Source organism: Phyllostomus discolor, chromosome 9 (assembly GCF_004126475.2).
Source record: "Phyllostomus discolor isolate MPI-MPIP mPhyDis1 chromosome 9, mPhyDis1.pri.v3, whole genome shotgun sequence".
Classification (NCBI taxonomy): domain Eukaryota; kingdom Metazoa; phylum Chordata; class Mammalia; order Chiroptera; family Phyllostomidae; genus Phyllostomus; species Phyllostomus discolor.
Window position 1 is genome coordinate 89,001,040 of NC_040911.2, and position 21,201 is coordinate 89,022,240.

The 21,201-nt window shown below is 44.0% G+C and overlaps 1 protein-coding gene across 2 annotated transcripts in view; it reads left to right on the forward strand.

The window, feature by feature from the left end:
• CTNNBL1 (catenin beta like 1) overlaps positions 1-21,201 on the forward strand; it is a 151,871-nt gene that overhangs the window by 31,871 nt on the left and 98,799 nt on the right. The window contains exons 2-4 of one of the 2 annotated variants that reach the window (XM_036009813.1): positions 1,557-1,616; positions 2,072-2,178; positions 14,161-14,300. In XM_036009813.1, the coding sequence (XP_035865706.1) occupies positions 1,614-1,616; positions 2,072-2,178; positions 14,161-14,300 (250 nt within the window). In that variant the 5' untranslated portion in view covers positions 1,557-1,613. The remainder of the gene's footprint in view (positions 1-1,556; positions 1,617-2,071; positions 2,179-14,160; positions 14,301-21,201) is intronic. The other variant, XM_028524505.2, reaches the window with a different exon arrangement.

The window sequence follows — 21,201 nt, forward strand, 5'->3', positions numbered from 1 at the left end:
TATTGGAGATACTGCTGTGGCCGATGACTAAGACTGATAATTCCGTTTTCCCGCAGTGTTGGAGAGAAATTAGAGGAGGGAAGGCCAGTCCCCGGAGAGGCTGAGACGTTGGGAATCCTGTGAGAGCTGTGTTAACACTAATACTCTTTTCCTACAGGGTGGGCGAGATGTTAGCCAAGGGAAGGAAGAGCGGGGGATATTGAGGTTGCTTGAAAGTGATTTAACTCTTTCCTAGAAATTCGGTTTGTTTTAGTTAAATCCCAGCCATACGTTGGGTACATGGTGCCTGTTACGAATAGTAAGAATGCCAGCTTCCTTCTATGTGGTATCATATAGCTCACAAAACAGTCGTATGTCCCGCATCTCTTTAGAGCTCCTCCGTGACCTTAGAAAACACAGGTTGTGTTTCCTCCCTCCCTCTCTCCCTTCCTCCCTCTTGTCCCCTTTCTCTTTTCCTTTCTTCATTCCTTCAGCAGATCTTCACGGGGGGCCTGCCGTGGGCCAAGCACTGTGAGGGAGCAGAAGAGTCAGCGCTGAACAAGCAGATGTGGGCCACCCACAGGGGGGCTATTTTCCCTGGTTTGGGGTGGGACCGGTCATCTAGGCCAGGTGGTGTCGCACCTTCCTCACATACAGGGTGGGGCAAGAGTAGGTTTACAGGTGTTGGTATGGGAAGTAATACAATAACCAATAATAATACAAGAATAAACTGCATTTTGCGTGCTCACAACTGTAAATCTACTTTTACCCTACCCTGTATGTCGTGAAGGATTTGGAATTTTATTCTGAATGTCAAGTGGATGAATTCAGGAAAGAATTATGAGGCAGAAACAATTGGATTTGGTGAGGGTTTGAGGATTATACGCAGCACAGCAACACTGCAGTGTGACTAGTGAACAGTGAAGCCAGGCTCGCTGGATGCTGACGGAGCCAGGGCGCTGACTGCAGTGTTTACCGTGTCAGGGAGCCTCTCTCTCTCAGCCGCAGGCCCTGGGGCGGGGCTGGGGGTCCAGCAGACTACCTTAGGGTCCAGCAGGCATGGATAAGAATCTGAGAAATGTGTCGTGCCCGAAATGAATTTATTGGCATCTTCCACTTAAAGCCTAATATAAACAAAGCGAAATTTAACAAAACAATAGCTAGCATTTTTTAGTGTCCTTACAAAATTATGGGATGATTCAGTGCTTTTCAGAAAGATCTGTTTCCGGGTCTCTTCATAGCAGTTTCTTTATTGCTTTTAGGGGTGAGTTATGGCCAATGACGGCAAAGCTACACAGCGAAGAGTTGGGAAAGGGTTAGGCGGTGTGTTGCGGCACATTACATTACACTGGAAAATAAACTGAAGAGAAAACGTTTCTGAAATTTTAGTGTAGATTTTCTTGGTGGAAATGATTCAGTTTTCAAAAATTTATATACCTTTGTGTAGGTGTTATTCTAGTATATGAAATAAGAAAACTCTGCGTGATCTGCTAGTTTTTAAATGTTTCCTCTAGTTTCCTCTAATCCTTGATGTTATATCTGGATTCCAAGAACCTGTGTGACTCCCTCCTCAGCAGGTAGTAAGGACCAGACACAGTAATGTGTAAGGAATCTACCAATTAGCAGCCATTCTTATGGTCGGCACAAACATGGTGGACGGGGGAGAGGGGGTTGGATTTGGCTGGCGGACCACAGTTTGCTGACCCGTGTGTGGGGAAAAGATTTAGGGCCATTGTCACTTACTGAACAAGTCTTCTTAAACCACCGAGTGTTGTCTTACCTCTGTAACAAAGGAGAAGAAGGACAAGAATAATATTAACTCATGTTTGTCCAATATTGTTGCTTACCCCATGCCACACAGTCTGCTCACGGGATATTTGTTGACTGAGTCTTCAACACCGTGAGCTGGACGTCCTGTGCCAGATGTGAGACACAGGGTGATACCAACGAGTGTGGGGTGTAGACCCTGAGCCCTCGTGCTAGTGGGGGAGATCCACTGTGTGCTGTACGTTTCCCCCAGGACGGTGAGTGGCAGAGCAGCATGTAAAACCCACGGAAAATGACAGTTGTTGTGTTTGTCCTTTTATACCAGGAGGAGCCACTGGATGAAAGCTCAGTGAAGAAGATGATCCTGACATTTGAAAAAAGATCGTATAAAAACCAAGAGTTGCGGATCAAGTTTCCAGACAATCCAGAGAAGTAAGGCCCTGTTTTGCTGATACCCTTCTCCTCTGAGGTGTTTTGTTTGCTATTTTTGATTGTTTTGTCTGCTTTGGTTTTTGTGAGTTGGATTAGGAGTCAGGACGACGTGCGTGTTTGGGAGATCACTGGAAGCACTCACAGCACTGAGAGTCATCAGTACTGAGGGCAGACGGCCAGGTCAGCAAGGGGGAAAGATATACTGAGCAGAGTCTGGAGAAATTCATGTACAGAGTTCCCATGTTTCCTCCCTGGCCCTGAGTGGGGTCAGGCTGACGTGCTCCCTTCTCCAGCAGTGAAATACCTCAACACGTGTGCAGTGTCTCTGCCCAGACAAGTCCACATGAGAGTCCCAGTCGAGGGTATTCAGTGAGGACAAGTCCTGTAGCCACTCTGCGCCAGGAACAACGACCAGAATTCCAGGCCCTCCGAAGGAAAGGCAGAGACGACAGCCTTATCACAGAGGGAACTTTTCAGAGGCCACATTCCCAGATGCCAGCCTAGGAACCAGGCCCTTCTCGAGACGAGGCCTGTCGTGTTAACTCCTTTCTGCGTTATTCTTCTCAGGGCCCAGAGGAGGCTGACCTTGGTTGCTGTGAGTGATAGCCTTACTTTTGAGAACACGTTAGACAGATATGGGTGTGTCTCCCACATGACCTTGAATAAGTCACTTATTCTCTTTTTAGCTGCAGGTGTCTCATTTGTATAAAGAAGTAATACCCCCTTTACAGAATCGTGAAGGTTAAATGAGAATAATTTGCAAGTGTTTAGATTACCTGGCATTTAACATGTAGTGAGGAAGTGATAGTTAACATGGTTATTACCACACTGGCTGCCCCATGCCCTGTGAAGTCCTGTGATGAGGACTTGGGTACCTTTCAGTCAGTCTTGAATCCTGACTCAAGGGATTTTCATATTAATACAGACTTTAATGTTCTGATGCTCTCTCTCTCGCCCTCCTTTTCTCCCTCCAGGACATGCACTTTTAATGAATCTTAATATGTCCAAGGCCTCTAGGCAATTAGGAGTTGGATAGTATAGTCTTTGCTCTCAGGTTTATTGGTTTTTAGGCACAGTAGCTGTAAATGCACAGAAGGAAATATGCTCTAAGAGAGATACAAACAGAAGACTGTGGGAAAGAAACTGAATACCAACTTGGGGACTATTAAGGGCTTCACAGAAGAGGTGGTATTTGAGCTGGGCCTTGCGGAATGACTTTGACTTTAGTAGGCAGCGGGGAACACGGAAAGATATGCCAGGCAGTGTGACTAGCGTGAACAAAGGTACAGAGGTATCAGAGGTCATCCAGTCCTCATGGCAACCTGGTAGGGCTGCCGTGGCCCACTGCGTCCTCTCTGTGCTTCTTCAGTAAGCGGGGAGAGAGGGGAGCCTGGTTGCCGGACCTAGGACCACAGCGCTCAGACAGCAGGAGCGGCTGGATTGCAGTCCTGTCGGGCTTTGTGCTGACTTTCACCGTGCAGTGGCCCTTGTCATTCTGCACTGTGCGCGTGCAGCGTGTGTGTGTGTGTGTGTGTGTGATTACACAGGTAACACATGAATGGATTTTCATTGTAAAAGATACCAGCATGCATAAGCAGAGTAAAAAAAGAAAGTTCTCCTTCACCACGCTCACCCCCTTTCCATCCCCCTACCTGAGATAGCCCTGGTGAACACGTCTGGGAGTATCCTTCTGGACTCTTCTGTATACTGATTTACATACACATGCAAATATGTTTTTCCCACCTAAATTATACTGTACGTATTCTGCACCTTGATGTTTTTTGGTCACATAACCAGATCTTTCATCTTATTATATGCATGTTTATGTGGTTTGTGTGTGTGTGTGGGACCGATTATAGTATTTCGTGGTTTGTAGGTACCATGATTTGTTTATTGCTTTTCTATTACAGATATTTAGTTATTTTTTTTATTGATTTTCCTTATTCTTTTTTTTTTAAGATTTTATTTATTTATTTTTAGGGAGGGAAGGGAGGGAGATAGAGATAGAGATAGAGAGAGACATCCATGTGCGGTTGCTGGGGGTTATGGCCTGCAACCCAGGCATGTGCCCTGGCTGGGAATCAAACCTGGGACACTTTGGTTCCCAGCCCGCGCTCAATCCACTGAGCTACGCCAGCCAGGGCGACATTTAGTTATTTTAAAAATTGGCTTTTATGAACAATGCAGCAGTGCACCTTCGTGTGCCTGTGTCTTGGTGTAAAATGTATTTCTGTAGGATAAACATTGAATTCCCAGATTGAAGGGTATGTCCATTTTAAACTCAGATAGCCACTGCCAGTTCCCTGCTGTATTCTTTCATCCTGCCCCAGCAGGTCTCTTTCCTGTGTTCCTGTCCAAAGCGAATAGGGTCAATCTCACACGTCTTTGCTGTTTGTTTTATTGTTCTTTACTCAGTGGTCTTCCTGCATTAGACTCTGTGCCCTTGGAGGAGGTGTCTTTTTTGTCTCTGTTTATGGTACCCAGCACAGTATCTGCCATACTGTAGGTGCTCAGTAAGCATGATGAGATCTCAGTTCATGTCTCCTTTGTTACACTTACTGCTTAGAACCTAAGGATACATTATGAGGAAGCTATGTCCTGGGGTGATAACTCTGGAAGTTTACGAAATCCAGATTATCCTCTTCTGGGCTATACCAACCTCAATGTCTTGCTTACATCAGCTTGCCTACAGCCTGTAGATTGGTGTTCCTTATAATCCAAGAGAACAGAAACCGAGTAGCCAGAGGAAACCTTCCCCAACACCAAAACCAGTGGTGAATTTGGTAACCCCCCCTGCAGACGAAATGGAAGAGGAACAAGCTTTTCAAAGATCTAGAAACAGTGACGAGATGGTTGAATTGCATTCTGCCTCAGAGCAGGAGTGCTGGGGCAGAGATTGGAAAAGGAGGCAAGAATAGTAAGGCTTGCCCTGACTGGTGCGGCTCAGTTCGTTGAGCATCGTCATGCAAAGTGAAAGGTCGCCGGTTCGATTCCTGGTCAGGGCACATGCCTGGGTTGCAGGTTTGGTCTCCGGTCACAGTGTGTATGAGAGGCAACTCATCAATATTTCTCTCCTTCTCTTTCTCCCTTTCTTCCCCTCTCTCTAAGAAAATAAGTAAATACATACATATATACATACATACATATGTACACACATACATAAAAAGAATTTAAGGACCTGCACACAGACTACAATGCCAGTGTTTGCAGTGGCCCCGAGCACATGTTATCGGTGCTGATATTGAACCAATTGGGGAAATTCTGAAGAAACTCATCCCTACCTTGGAAGAGGGCCTGTAGCTGTCTTCACCCACTGCCCCCAGCCAGCTCCCACTCGAATCTGACGCTGCGGAATGCTTTCGTGGCCAACACGGGAAAGGAAGTGACTTTGTGAACTGAGACTGCTGGTTCATCAGAGTCTGGCAGGAGGAGTTATTGGGGTCACCGTTGCTAAAATCAAGGAGCTTCAAGAGATCATTCAGACAACAGTCCAGCTTTTCCAGGAATGCTGTCCTCATCCCACTGACAGGCGATCTTGTTGGAGGAAGACCTGATAGGGCTGTAGGAAGCGTGAAGGTCATCCTTGCTCTCACATCAGGCTCCCATCAAAGGATGTGCACAGCCCTGTGACCCCCATTTTACAGTGCTGTTTGATGACCGCCACGGGTGTCCCACGGGATTTCCCATGCGGGGAAGAGACGGTTCGACAGAATGCCTCTGGGTCAGGGTGGGTGTCCGATGCCTCCACCTAGAAGAGATCATGGTGATACATGCTCTCTGGGAGGGCTCCTCCTGGCCAGGGTGGTAGCAGAGCATGGAATCTTCCTGTTCCTCCACCACCATCGCCACTTAGAGGAGGACCTCTGACGGCCTGTGACAGAGGAGGAAGACCTAGAGTCCATTAGGTTGGCATGGTTGGTTTAGGTGCTAATGAAACTTGGGGTTCTGCAGTAGATACATGGAGCCCTTCAGAACGGCAGGTGGCTTACGAACCACAGCGTAGCTCAGAATGATGACTCCTCTGCAGGCGGTTGTGGCTCCTGTGGTGAGTGTGGGGGACCTGTTGTTACTACACAAGGAACTATTGCCAAAGGTTTGTGTGGATCTGTTATTGGCAAAGGTGGTCAGAGGATTAAACAAATTCATCATGAGTCAGGAGCTTTGATCAAAGTTGATGAGCCTTTAAAACGGTCTGAAATTGGATCGTCACCAGTACAGGAGCGCAGGGCCAGGCGCAGAATGCACAGAATTTGCTGTATGCAGATGTTGAAGGTTTCTGATGCAGGGGGGTGTGTGTGCGTGTGTGCGTGCACGCACACATGCATGACGCTGTATACTGGAAAGTTTTTTTCTAAAACTAGTGAAGAACTGCAGGAGTCCTGCATCTTTTTTTTTTTAATCTGCTTCTGTTTAAAAAGCCAATAGTCCTCTGCTTCACAGGTGTTCTGCATTTGAGCTGTAGTGAAATCTTTGCTGTTTACCCGATGTAATGTTTTATTCCTTACAAACAGGGTCAGGGAGAGGGTGTGTAAAGAGTAACATTGAAATTTGGAAACAGCAGCACAGTGAGTGAATTTTAATTTTTGTTCATTGTTGGTGGTTAAAAAGGAATGCCCCCCCATGTAATTATTATGGACATTGTGCTTTGTAGTCATATTTGGGAGGAGTGGAGTATAGGGAGGAAAAGTACCAATAGTTTGTATGTCCCTGGCCTCTGTTCAGAGCATTATGTAGAAAGCGATGCTCTTTTGTAAGAAACATTTTATGATTTTTAAAATAAATTTAGCGAACCTAAAAAAAACTCGTTTACTCTTGGAGTGCCAGCATTGCCTTCGCCCACTTGATAGGTGTACTCCTGTCCGTTTAGAGCAGCGAGTCTCTGCGGATCAGGTACCACATCTTAGGTGCCACAGATGCTCCAGTGTTACAGTTCATAAACTGGTGTTAAGAAAATGTTTTATTTTAAAAAATCAACAGTGTTTTGTGTTCAGACAAAATTTGTATACTATTTAGGTTTTTAAATCTGAACATTTTACAATTGAAATTGTGCATAAGAAACATTTTTTTAATGTTCCAAAGTGGTTAGGAAACTACACTGTGTTTTAACCTTGAGTTTTTGAGTTCTTAGTGGTACAGTGTCTTTCGTAATTCTCTAGGCCAGCGAGGTGCAATTAAGATGAAAATTGCTAGAGCATTTTTGAATGAAACTTCCCAGTTGAGATCAGAAACATTTGAATTTATTTTCTCATATATGCAATTGTCATTTTGATTGCATACCCCAAAAATGCCTCTCTTCATTTGGCTGCAGTTCAGATTCAATTGACAGTTCTTCTTTGCACTTTGTAATCTTCCTCCCAGACATTGCATTGAGTAGAATGTGCTATTTCCCTAGTAAGTCATTTTTGCACGGGCAGAATTATTGAGTTTAGAGGTTCTCAAACTTTTTAATTTCTGGACCCCTTTGTACTCTTCAATGATGAGTGCACCCTAAAGTGCTTATCTTAGAAAATTCTAGAATACACAAGTACACATTTTCTTAGCCATCAGGGCAGTGACATCCACACATTCCTGGGGAAAAATCTGGTGCTCGCTCCTGGGAGAACGAGAGTGGGGGAGGCAAACACAGGCCCGCCTCGGAGGCACCGCGGGCTTGGTTCCAGGCCACTGGAGTGAGGGAAATGTTGCGTGAAGGGAGTCATGTGACTATTTTGGTTTCCCAGCACATATAAAAGTTACATTTACACTGTACTGTAGTCTGCTGAGTATGTAGTAGCATTATCTCTAAAACAACAATGTACATACCTTAATTTAAAAGTACTTTGCTGCTAAAAAGTGCTAACCATCATCTGAGCCTTTCGCAAGAAACAATCTTTTTGCTGGTGGAGGGTCTCGCCCTAGTAACATCAAACATCACGGATCAAAAATCACCATATTATATACAATAACAGCAAAAATGTTTGAAATATTGCAGGAATTACCAAAATGGGACACAGAGATAGGATGTGAACAAAACTACTGTTGGAAAAAATGGTGCCAATTAACTTGCTTGTGGTAACAAGGTTACCACAAACCTTTAATTTGTGGAAAAAAAATGCAGTATCTGTAAAGTGCAATAGAGCAAAGCTCAATAAAACAAGCTATGCTTGTAATACTTTGGTATTATTATTTAAATAGTTTTGATTTTCTGGACCCTTAAAAGGATCTCCACCTACCTCCTACCTCTACTCTGGGGTTCCAGGACCACACTTGGAGAACTGCTGATTTAGCTGGATGGAAGAAGCATCATGTTCCCTGTGCCTTGATTGTTGGTTTTCTGTCTGCAGGAGGACTCGTCAGTTTCTGTTGCTTTTCTGGTATGTTTGCACTTGCTGGTCACTTGCTAATATCCACTCTTATGGTTGAAAGAGAACATCCCACTGATCTGAAGCAAATGCACATGGACAGGCCAGCAAAATATTCTCCGTCATACCAGATGGAATCAGTGACCCCATCTCAGCCTGTATTGCTGTTTTAATAGGTTGCTCTGTTGCTTTCCCATTGGCCTCTCACTTGATCCAGTCCCCCAGCTGTGAGTCATTCATTATTGACGGTGTGTCTGCTCGCTAGACAACCCTCTACAAATGCTGTAGTGTGCTCTTTAAATGAGTAGGCTTGTACTCTGTTGACAAAAGAGAATAAAATTTTCTTTGTTAAGCAGAGGAAACTTGAGGGTGCCTAGGTTTGTTGAGCACCTATTGTGTTCCAACTGTCGTTAGGCACTTCATATTTATTACCTCTTTGAATCCTCACTGTGATTTAGCTAGGAGAATTAAGGGCGCTGAGGTTTAGAAATAGGTTAGTTGCTGTTCTGTGTCTCCCTTGACCAGGGTGGTGTGGCCCGTGATCTGTGTTGCAGTGGTGTCTCTTGGACAGCACCGGATCCTCACAATTAATTGTATGTAATAGATTGTATTTGTGCTAGGCTGGGGTCCCCATTTGGACAGCAGCTCTGGTTATTTTGTCATCTGTTACATCCTCAGTACTTAGCACAATGACTGGCACCTGGTGTGTGCCCAGTAGACACTTGGTGACTCACTGCTAGTGGTTACCCAGCCGGTAAATAGTGTGGCTGCGGGTGTGACCCAGGCCTGTCTCGTTCCCAGGTCCAGGCGTTTTCCATGATGTCTTGTTACTCACTGCAACTCTGGGCCCCAGTGGGGTTTTTATGTTTTCCTGCTCACAGTTGAGTTTCTGCTTGTTTTTTGTTTTGATATTTGATGACTTTCTAAATTTAAAGACATTGGACTAAGACTGTATATTTAGAAGAATTTCGAAGTTGGAAGGGACTGAAAGGCACAGTCCATTCTCCCTTTTATTCTTGATATTTTTTTCCCTTAAATCACCCTTTATTAATGACCCCCAGTGAGACCTTTCATCATTTGGCAGTTCTGACTCTTAAGATTTCAGCTTAAAATAAAAAAGAATTTCTAACAGATTCTCACGTGAGAGGATATCTAGACTCCTCATAATCTTGGGAGCTTCCCCAAAGTAGTTTCTATATCCCTTCTAAAGTATGGTTTCCATAACAGATGTCATAGAACTTCAGGGCCATCTAACCATAATGACAATTCTGTATTGCCTTCTTGTAGCCTGAAGCCACAGCAGCATTTGTGGCAGCTACTTCCCTCAGCTCCTTCACCGGCAGGCTTCTGCTGGACTGTGGGCCAGGGCGTGGCGCCCAGTGCTGGGTGTCCGCACATGAACGAGTGGTCTGTGTCCTAGCAGGGCTGTCTCGTGGTCTGATTTGTGGTTACAGTTGACTTAAACCATCCAAATCTTTCTACACGTGTGCTTTTCTTAAACTGTGTCTCTCCCAGCCCATACGTTTTGTACTTGACTTTTTGGTTCAGTGCTGCTCTCTGTGTGGATCCTAGGTAATTTTCTCCTGTTAGATATGGACCATCATTGCCTGCCAGGAACTTTTGGAATTGATTCTGTCAGTTGCTGTGTTCACTTTCTCTGTAAGTTTTGTATACTTTGACATTTGTTAAGTTTGTCATTTATATACCTTCACTCAAGTTATTGATTAAAAAAAACAATAAAATAATATAGTTGATCTAAACAGGCCCGAGGTTGGTGCTTTGTAGGATACCATTAGAGGCTTCTCTCATTCACTCCCTCATTCATTCATTCATTCATTCATTCATTTTCATTCAAGTTCCCAAATCTTTTCTTGTATTCAACATGATTTTGTTTATCACTATTTAGTATTCAGTCTCCCTTGCCAATTCTTCCTGGTGAACTATAAAAAGCTTTTGTCAAGTTACTCTTCAGAAATCAGAATTTTTTTAAAGTACCCATTTAAAAAAATTTTATTCATTTATTTTTAGAGAGAGGGGAAGGGAGGGAAAAAGAGAGGGAGAATACATGTGCGAGAGATACATCCATTGGTTGCCTCTTGCATGCCCCCAACTGGGGACCTGGCCCCACAACCCAGGCATGTGCCTTGACTGGGAATCGAACCAGCAACATTTTGGTTCACAGGCCAGCACTCAGTCTACACCAGCCAGGGCTAAAGTACCCATTTAAGGCAAATAAGCCTTAGAGATTTGCTGAGTCCCTTAGGTTCAGAGGTTATCCAGACCTACTAACCCATGGCACACCTGAATTCTGCACCAGCCCTTCCAAGTCATGATTCTTCTGATTCGGCTTCCACACTTTAGGGGATGAGAATAATCTAAAAAGGGTCTATTCATAAGCACGGTGAAAGTAATCTTTAAAAAGTGGTGTGAATAGAGGGGGAACCTTGGTAAGAATAATTTTGAAATGTACTTGGAATAATAAGCAGGTAAGAATAGACAAAGAAGCATTGAAAAAGAAGACTAGGAAGGAAGTATTTTCAATAACAGACATAAAATATACTGTAACAATAGAACAGTGTGATCCTGGCTCAAGAATTCGTAGACAGATCGATGAAGTGGAGTGAAAAGCCCATACACAGATGAGAGCACACATTAAAATTTAGTGCATGAGGCCCTGGCTGGTCTGGCTGAGTGGATTGGGCGCCGACCTGCAAACCAAAGGGTCACTGGTTTGATTCCCAGTCAGGGCACATGCCTGGGTTGTTAGCCAGGTTCCCCAGCAGGGGGCACCTGAGAGGCAACCACATATGATGTTTACCTCTTTTCTCCCACCCTTCCCCTCTCTAAAAATAAATAAATAAAATCTTTAAAAAAAAAACTAGTGCGTGATAGAGGTGGCGTTTCTTCAGATCTGTAGAAAAAGGGTAGATTACGATACTGGGGCAATTGGTCAGACATTTGCAGAAAACAAAGTTGGATCTTCGCCCTTTATTGTGTGCTAAGATAAATTTCAGATTTATTTACTCCTAAATATTTAAATATGTAAACATAAATGTACATAAAAGTATACCATAAAATATATCTGATCTTAACATAGAAAAAAACTGCTCAGGATACATGTAAAATATAGTTCATAAAGGCAAAGAGTTGACTACTTAAATTTTAAAAACCTTTATGTCAGAAAGCACAGTGTACTAATTAAAAGGCAAATATTTTTCTCTGGTTTATTATTATTTTTGCAGCATATGAGAGAAATTAATTTCATTAATATATAGAGTGTTTACAAATCAATGAATAAGATGAATACCCTGATATAAAATTGGCAAAGAAGAAATACAAATAGCTAATAGACATTAACAAATGTTAACCATTTTAGTATCAGAAATGGAAAATAAAAAATAAGTTAAATTTCGTACCTCAAATTGGAGGAGATTTTAAGTAGATAAATTTTAAGCACTGTTTTTGAAGATGGTGAGGGAAACAGGCACTTGATACACTCTTGATCCCTTTCTGCAGAATCTAGCAGAACCTGCCAAGTTCTGTGTGCTCTTTGGCGTGGCACTTTCCTTCCTGGGAGTCCACCCGAACACAGTAATTATAAACACGTGTGCTGGAGTGTCACTTGTTGTAGGGGAACAGTTAGAGACCACCTGAATGTCTGACAAAGGGGGATGAATAAAATAAATTATCCATAAGGGAATACCATGCAGCTTTTCAAAATGTATTATTTAGAGCAGGAGTTTCAGGTAGGCTTACTCTCCTGCACCTGCTCCGTGATTGATCGGTAGTCCCTCTTTGGAACACTACCTTGAGAAGGATTCGGAAGCCACATCTGGGCTCAGAAGGGAAGAGTGCTGTGCTCAGTGAGGGATCCTGCCAAGGGAGCAGGAGAAAGACTGGCAACAGTGCCAGATACTGGCTTTTCCCGATGTGGGAGAATGTTGAATGATACAGGGAAGTGTTCAGCGCATGTTAACAATCGCGAAGATTGACTATAGAACTATATTCTTTGTAGGCTGCTTTTTGGGGGGAGGAGGGGAAAGGGTATGAGTTGAGAAAAATGACTTAAACATACCAGAATATTATCAATGGTTATTTCTAGTTAATGAGATAATAGATGATTTCCGTTTATTTTTCCAGGGCTTGTCTTTTTCCTCCCAGTTTTCTATGAAAAGTAGTATTTTATGATCAGGAAAATATCTATAAATGTTATGATTTGAAACAGTAATGGGGAAAAGCAATGGTTAGGGGTATTGTCTAAAATATGGGCGTGTTTCAAAGAGCTACAGTCTCCAGATTTTGTCCCTCACAGAATCCAGATTTCCGAGGAGGCGGCACTAGCCCAACCCATCGGCGCCTGGAGGCTGATGAGTGCTCTGTGGCTTCAAGAGTCCCCACTTATGCTCCTTTTCTTTGTGGCCTCAATTCAGTTAAGCAGGCATCACTGGATATATACAGACACAATAATTCCTGTCTTTCAGAAGTTTACATTCTAGCAGGGAAGACAGACATAATAATAAGAGTAGCAGTAAAAGGAGGAGGAGGAGGAATGAGAGCAAATATACAGTGCTTTTTGTTTGCCAGGCGTCTCTAGTTACCCACTCACTCTTTAATAGTGTCCCTGTGAGAGAGGTGAATGCATTCTCTCCTTTACAGGTGAAGACACTGAAGGCTTCGAGAAGCTAAGTGCTTAGGTCAGGTTCCAGCCCAGGCAGTCTGGTTCCACAGTCTGTTTAACCGCTGGTTCCCCTGCCACTCTCAGTTAGGTGTTATTTATGGATTTATTTATTATTTATTTATTTATTTATTATTTATTGGGTATTTATTTATTATTTATGGATTGCTTTACATGGATTATATTATTTCCTTCTCAGAACGAACTTTCCTGTCTTGTTCATCAAAGGCTTAGTGGGCATTTCTTATGTGTCACACACTGGGTGGGGGAGTGGGGAGGCATGCGGCCGTGAAAACAGTGCAGACCTGTTCCGAGTGCCAGGGCATGGGTCTGTTGAAAGGTTCCGGTGTGCAAGTGTGGGTGCAATACCATGCTACATGAAGTGTGGTGGTGATTACGGTATGCCAGAGACTAGGTCTGCTTTGCTTTGGGATCTACCTCGTAATCAGCTAGCTCTCTGGAAGGGATGTGGGGGAGGGGGGATATTTTTGTATGGCAGCAGAATCTCTTCTTTTGGGTAAGGGAAGTAATGGCTCTTGATCTGAAGTGGCAAGTAAGAGAAACCCTTTATTAGTAGTAGTAGTAGTAGTAGTAGTAGTAGGGTAACTATGTTTAGGCAACAAAATTGCCACACCAGGGGTAATGCTAGCTAATCCACAGGGGTGGTGGGCAGATCATTTACTGCAGCAGAGTGCTTTGGGAGCCTCTGAAAGGCAACTTGTGACTACAAGAGGAAGGGGAGCCCTGTAATGAGATCTGAATCCAAGATTGATTTTTGTAATGAGGAAATCGATTTCCCAAGGAAATGATGTGACAGTATGATATTTGGATGAGCGTCCTTCTTGGTTGGTCTGTTGTAGACACTTTGACAGATGGTCTGTCTGCCTGGGTTGTGTTGCTGTCTGCTCCTCAGTGCTGACGGTACTTCTTTCCTTTCAGTGATGCTGTCTTGTTTTCCCCCCTTAGGTTTATGGAATCCGAGCTGGACCTAAATGACATCATCCAGGAGATGCACGTGGTAGCCACCATGCCAGACCTGTACCACCTTCTGGTGGAGCTGAATGCCGTTCAGTCCCTTCTCGGGTTGCTCGGACACGATAACACAGATATCCTTTTGGGTCTGTCCTCAGGAGGGAGGCTGACATGGTCGGGGAGTGCTGTGTACTGTCTTCCTCCTGTCCATCTCTGCTGTCACACCGGATACTCTGTTCCCATTCTAACTATCTCCCGTCTTGAAACACACGCTGCTTTTAACTCATTCGAAAATCTGGTTTGTATGAATAAATATTGGGCAGTCCTTAATTGTCTTACTTGCTCTTATCAGTACTAGAATTCATCATGATGGACCTGTTCACACATTAACAACATTCATTTTTCTGGATCTTGATTGGGAGGCCAATAAGCAAGAGCAGACAGGATTGGAATTTTTGGTCTTGACATCATTCTGTTAGCAGGTGCCCCAGTGGAGCCGAGACTAGAGGACGCGGCGAACCGCGATGGAAAGCACGTTGGAATGTCCAGGAAGACAGCGTCTTTTGTGTCTCGTCCACCATTATATTTCCAGTTTCTTAAAGAAAGGCTCGGTGCACAAAACATTTACCGTTTATTGACTTAGCATTAGACCTAAACAGACCATCTGGATTTGACTCTTTGCTTCATTTTTTTTGTGTGGAATTTGGTGCTTCTCTAGCCCTTAGTATTCTCATCTGCAAAAACAGAGTTAATAACTTTTGCCTTTCAGTGTTATCAAAAGGATTCAAGGAGATCATATAAGTGCTGAGCAGTTTCTGATACATAGTGGGCACTTAGTAAATGTTACTTGTAACTGAATCTGAGTCATGGCTTTGAAACCATTTTATGCTCTGCCATCTGATGTGCAGCTGCTTGAGCGCAGAAGGTTTTTGATATGCCTGTGTTCATTAAAGGGCATTTTCTCCCAGTAAGTGCTCTGTCAGAACCCAGAGTTTCGACGGTGAGAGATAAGTATAGTTAGTCCTCGTGAGTGATATTCACGGGGAGTCTGCTGCTGCTTCGCATTATTCCCATCTTTCTGGTAATCTCTCTCCCGAGAGCGTGTCTGACTAGGTTCTTTCCTGCCCGACAATTCTCATGGAAATAACTCAGGGAATAATTTTAATAATTTCCTGAAGGGTGATCTTAAGCCATTTCTGATGTTTCCTGTGATGTGAGCCAGTATTCAGAATCACTGTGTTAGTCCCTGGATTGATGAGTGGTCCGCCGCAGAGTTCTGGGCTGTATGAGAACCCTAGTCAGTTAGCTTGTTTCTGGGTGAGCGCCATACGGGCTCTTATGAATTCATTTAGTGGACATGCTTTGCGTGCTTATTATAAGTCAGGCACTGGGTTGCACCCTGAGGAGCCCTAGGCCCTACCGGAACAGCGTCAGTCCGTAAACATATACATCGGGCATCTTCCTGTGATTAGCCCTATTCAAGGTGCTCGCTGCTCCTTACAGAGTTAGTCCCTGAGATTTCTAGGTGTTACTTCCCATTTCAGTTCACCTGCACAGAATGGTAGAGTTTTAGAATCTGAGCAGACCTGAGAGATGACTTAGCCCAGTGCCTATTTATTTGCTTATTTATTTATGGACAAGTCTGAGGTCCCCCTGCTGGAGAGCTGACTGTTGAGGCTGGCAACTCGAGGCCCCCAATTTCCAGTCCGTTGTGCTTTACAGCGCACCCCGGGTCTTCTCCCTAGGATCTGCCAGGGCCCTGACAGAGCTGCGGGCAGCTGGTCATCACCTCGTGTCTTAGTGCAGAGGTCGCCTGTTTTGTGTCTGGAAACACACCTCTGGTTCTTTTTCTGTTCCTGCTGACTCGAGGTAATGGTAGCAGCTCTCCGAAGGAGCGGGCGCTTCGCTGCCCCACCAGCCCGGTTCCTGCTGAGGAGAAGCCTGACGCACGGAAACGGCAAGGGCACGGCTGTTCGAGTTGTTAAGTCCTGGTCTTTAAAAGGGAAAAAAAAATAAGCCCCCCTGTAACAACTTTGACAGACTGCCATTCCCTCCCGCTCTCTGAGAGCTAAACTGTTTCTTCCCCCTCTTGTATGCCAGCCTTCACCGGAGTGCCCTAATGATATTTTTTTTAAATCTGATTTTTAATTATGTCCTACGTCAAATTTAAAGTTCATTTGAAAAATTTTTTAATTACCTAATTTTAATTAGATGCAGCAATTAAGGTAAATGTCATCCTCCTCAAAGTATAATTTTTCTTGCAAGTGGCTCCGGGAAAGGGTAGGCCCTCTCGCCTCGCCTCCGAGGGACCCGCCGCGGCTGGCGTGTGGGGCGCTCCGCCACGGCACACCTTGTTTCTCGTCTGTGATCTGTAACGGGCGTTTCTCTTCGGGAAACGGTTGTTTAACAATTTACTGCTGTACAGCTGTAACTGCCTGAAACACCTTACTGCGAATAAACAATTTTGTGGCCGTCATGATTTAAATTTTTGATCTTTTTTAACTCTTCATTTATCACCCAGGACCGTACGTGGCTGGTTGTGTTCCCAGCGAGCACAGGTCATCTCTGCTTTGTCCTTCTCTGAGGAAACATCAACTATAGGGATTTTAATTGGATCAGAGGCTGGTTTGTTGTAACCTTAAGAGGCAGCGGATGTGAGAAAACAGCTTGTGCCTTGTCCTTTCAACCGTGAGAAGCAGCTTCGGAGTGTATTCTGGCACTCCGCATCGCTGCTGCTGCCGGTGAGGGCCTGTCAGCGCTTCTGTGCTGTCTCCCCCCTTGAGAGGCTGGAGCCCAGCCATCAGCTGGCTGCAGAGCGGAATTCTGGTCTGTGAAGAGCACCTCTGGGGTGTGGGGAGGTGGGGGAGGGGCGAGCCCCTCGCAGAGCGTTGAAGAGTCGCTGGGAATGCATCAGGAGAGAGCACGGGGTGGGGCCCAACAGCTGCTGCCTTGCAGAAATACAGCTTTTTAAAACAATTTTCCCTTTAAAGCAAATCATTTAAACATGTTTAGAGCCCTTTTTTGTGAACCCTTTGGAATGTTTCTGCAGGGGGGGAAAAGAAACACCAAAACCACATTTAAAGATATTTTCTTAAGGTATTGCTAAACAGTTTTTGTGGCCTGGTTTAAGCCAGATTTACTCAATTTGCCTGAAAGAACAAGGAGAAGATAAAACCCCAGGTGGTTGCTGAGTACCCTTTCTGCTACCACCACCATCACCACCCCACCCCCTGCCAAAAAATCTCCAAGGTACCAAATCCATGAGTATCTTTGCTTTGTTCTCAATTTGAGCGACAAGTCAATGGAATCCTTTATAAAGTTCTTGTAGATCACAGCATTTACTGGGCTCTTCCTTAGTATGATTAGCTCTGTTGGGTTCTGTTAGGGAAACAAGAAACAGCAACTCTAGTTGGCAGCAAAAACATTCAGGTTACTATGCGTGGTGGTAAGTGCCCGTGGAGTGCTATGCTCAGGAAATGCCGTTGGAATTCTGAGAAGGTGTGGGTCATCTCTGGCTTGGGGGTGGTTAGGGAATTGGATATTGGAGATGGGTAAGCTTTTGATAGATGGGGAGATGAGAGTGCTTTTCAAGTTTATTTTCGTGGTCTCTACCTTGGCAATGGAAATTGCCCTTCCTCACTTACTGGAAGCTGACATGCTCTTACTGGCTGCTTGTGTAGTCACTATGTACTTATCTGGTATCAGGCCCATTTAAAAAAATCACAACCACTGATTCATAGCTAAATACCCCGTTCTTTAATTAAAAAATATCCAGTAATCTAAACCCAGTTTATTCAAAGCCTGCTTTCTCTGCATCCATTTGTGATCAGAGGCCTCGCTGTGTTGCGGTAGGGCACCAGTGCAGTGAGTATACATACGTTAGTATGCAGGAAGGGAGAGATTTGTTAGTGCCAAGTCGATCGTTGGTGCTGATGGGACAGCTCTGATCTGCCTGGAATTCTTTTCTAAATCATTGCTTAGTTTTCTCAGACTCCAGAGGGCCCATAGGCTTGCAAAGTTGTCCTCTTGGATTTTGTGAAATATTACTGTGGGAATTGGAAAATAAGGAGCAGACAGTTTTTTTTTTTTTTTAGACTGGCAGGGATCAATTGAACTTGAGCAGTTTGGGCCTGAGAATGCTGAAGGGCAACAAACGGCCTGAGACACACCGTGTTGTTCCAGAGGGTGGTTACAGTGGTCAGGGTGCCTCGTGTTAGAGCCCCAGCGTTAATGAGCAGGACTAGGGCTGGGAGAGGTGTGCGCCTCCTCAGGGCTGTGTTCGAATTGGGCTGAGAGGGAGGTTGGCTGTGGCTCCAGTGCTTTCCTTTAAGTGCTGGCTAACAAGACTTGTGTTTCTCAAGCTGTTGTTTTGCTAGGCGCCAGTCTCGTCTTGATATAGTCAGAATCCAAGTTACATTGAAAGGAAGTTACTTCTCTTTCTCATTGTTAGTGTAACTTCCCAGATAATCTGTACTGATAAACCACGCATTTCTTTGGAGCCATTTAAACATGCTCCAAAGAAAGTCCGATTAGGTAAAAAGTGCCAAAGTGGTAGTCTAGGAAAAGGACCTCTTAATGTAATTTTTATTTCATTTATGAGTTTTAGGTGAATTCTATGTCCCAAAGCAGGGTGGCTGTAGTCTGCTTCGGACATTTCCCTGTGGCATAATAGTGCCCACTAGCATTTACTAGGTACTTAATAAATGTTAAATGAGTGTATTTTCTCCCTCATACTAATTTGATTTAGGAGTGTGATAAAATTATGAGTCCAGATTCATTCTAGGTAGCTCTGCCAGATGTTTCAAAAGGAGAAAAAGACCATTGTGTGTGTTTTGAAATTCATCTGCATTAATTGAGCTATATCTAATCACTATCCAATGAATAAAAGAATAAAGATTTTTTTAGAAAGCCCCCTATTTGTCCCATTAAATCAGTTATATATTCTGAATCTACACTGGTTCATTTCTCTTAAGGAAGCCTTTGTAAAAAGCCACCTGTTTTACTATATCTTGTTCCTCTTTATCTTAAAGAAAATTCCTAGTGGACATATCTCACTGGAGATTAATGAGACTGACGTTCCGTTACTGTACCAGGACCCTCCATGGGGTCAGGTCCCAAAGCGTATATCCGGTGCCGAGAAAACAGCTGTAGACACCCCCTGTTCTCCAGGAGCCGCTGTGCTACCGACCGCGCCGTGCCCAGCGGGTTATTTCCACTTTACTTCCTATTACGCCAGCTTATTGGCCCAGTAGTGGACAGGTACAGAGGGAGTGAGTGCGGTGGCCCTTCCACTCGACATGACAGAATAGGCTATCAAAAACTGTGTTTTAGTAATTCACAGACAGACAGGCTCTCTGTTTTTCTATTATACTCGGACCGGAGAGCCTTTTACCTTGTGAAATGAAATTGTAACTACAGTGGAGAAGCCCATCACCCATGCTTGTGGAGCTAGTCTGCTTGTGGAGAAATGCTGGGTGGGTGGCAGACCTTGCTGAATTTTCTCATCATGATCGAGAGTTCATCTGTCTGTCTTTAGTTTCCACTCTTATTCCTCTCTCTGGTCTTCAAATGACCTCTGTCCTCTGGGTCATATTATATGACCCAGGAATTGATTATTACAATTACGGACTCATTACTGCCTTGCTGAAATGCTAGTTGGTGAAAGTTGGGGATTTGTTTAAAATCAGTGGTAGGATTGATGAGACGTTTACCAGATCTGGGAGCTGGTAACTGATTTCCTATTTGACTTGTTAACTGAGGCTGGAGAGTAGACAAGGAGACGCACACTGGAACGTTACGAGATGAGACTTTGCTTGGTAAAAGTTAGACATGTGTCCTATTTCTGTGTAAAACCATAGCCACTGTCAGTTTTTATCCTTTTTTAAAAAACAGTTCCTAGGTTTAATGTGACACATTTGTGAGCATGGTTGAAGACTAAGCAAAGGAAAATATGTACCTGGCCCGTAAGATGGTAGCAGCTGAAGAAGGACTTGATTAAGCTGAATGTGCAGCATAGCTGAGATGCGAAATTAGATCTTCTAACCGCTAACTTGACCCAGAAAGGGAGGATCATGCTGTCATTAGCTTAAATTTAGATTTTAGAGGACTTTGGCCATTCTCTGGCAAGACTTGGCTAATAAGTCTTTATTATAGTCTTCATTATTTTTTCATATTTTCTCAGTACTTTCACTTACTTGGCCTTCGACATGCATGACCTCATTTATTCTTAAATGAGATTGGGTGGGCAGAGATCGTTACCACCATTGTACAAATGAGGAATTTAAGCTGTAAGGAAACGAAGGGGCTTCAGCGATATTCTGTGGCTAGTGGTAATTTGGGCTGGATCCGTTCGCTGAAGGTGTGAAGCCGAGATGAGTGGGATCTGCCCCCTGTCTGCGAGTGTGCTCTGATTCTCGTCTGTTGTTCTCTAGTGTACATATACCCACCTGTCTCTTGGGGCTATTGTTTAGTTAACTAATAATCATCACATACTAGTTAATAAGTGCTTAGCCATGCACGGTGTTATTCGAAGGATGTGATGACAGTACTTACTGCATGCCTGATTCACCTGGCCCTACAGACAACTGACTCTCCTGGACGGATGGACGGACGGATGGATGGAAGGGTGGAGAGATGGGGAGGTGAAATGTCAGGCATAGAAAGTAAGCATGTGAGTAGATAAGAAGATCTGTGTAAGAACTTTTCAAGAGAATAAATGTGCTAGGAGAAGGAAGGGGAGTTGCCAGCATTTTGCTGTTTTTCCTTGGACTTTAATAATTTATGGTGAGAATACATGACCATTCTTTTCTCTGTGGTTACAGGAGGGTCAAAAGCTGGAATGTACTTGAATCTAGCCCTTTTTAAGCCTGGTATGCATTCCCCCGTACATCAGTATGAAGCTTAGTGGCAAACGTATTGTTTTTAGAATCAGACGGACCTAACATTTTTCCTTGCTGTTGTAGTGACCTTTCGGTAAGTTACCTGACCACTCTGAGGTTTAGCTTATCTGTGACACGGGGGTCACACTCACGCTGT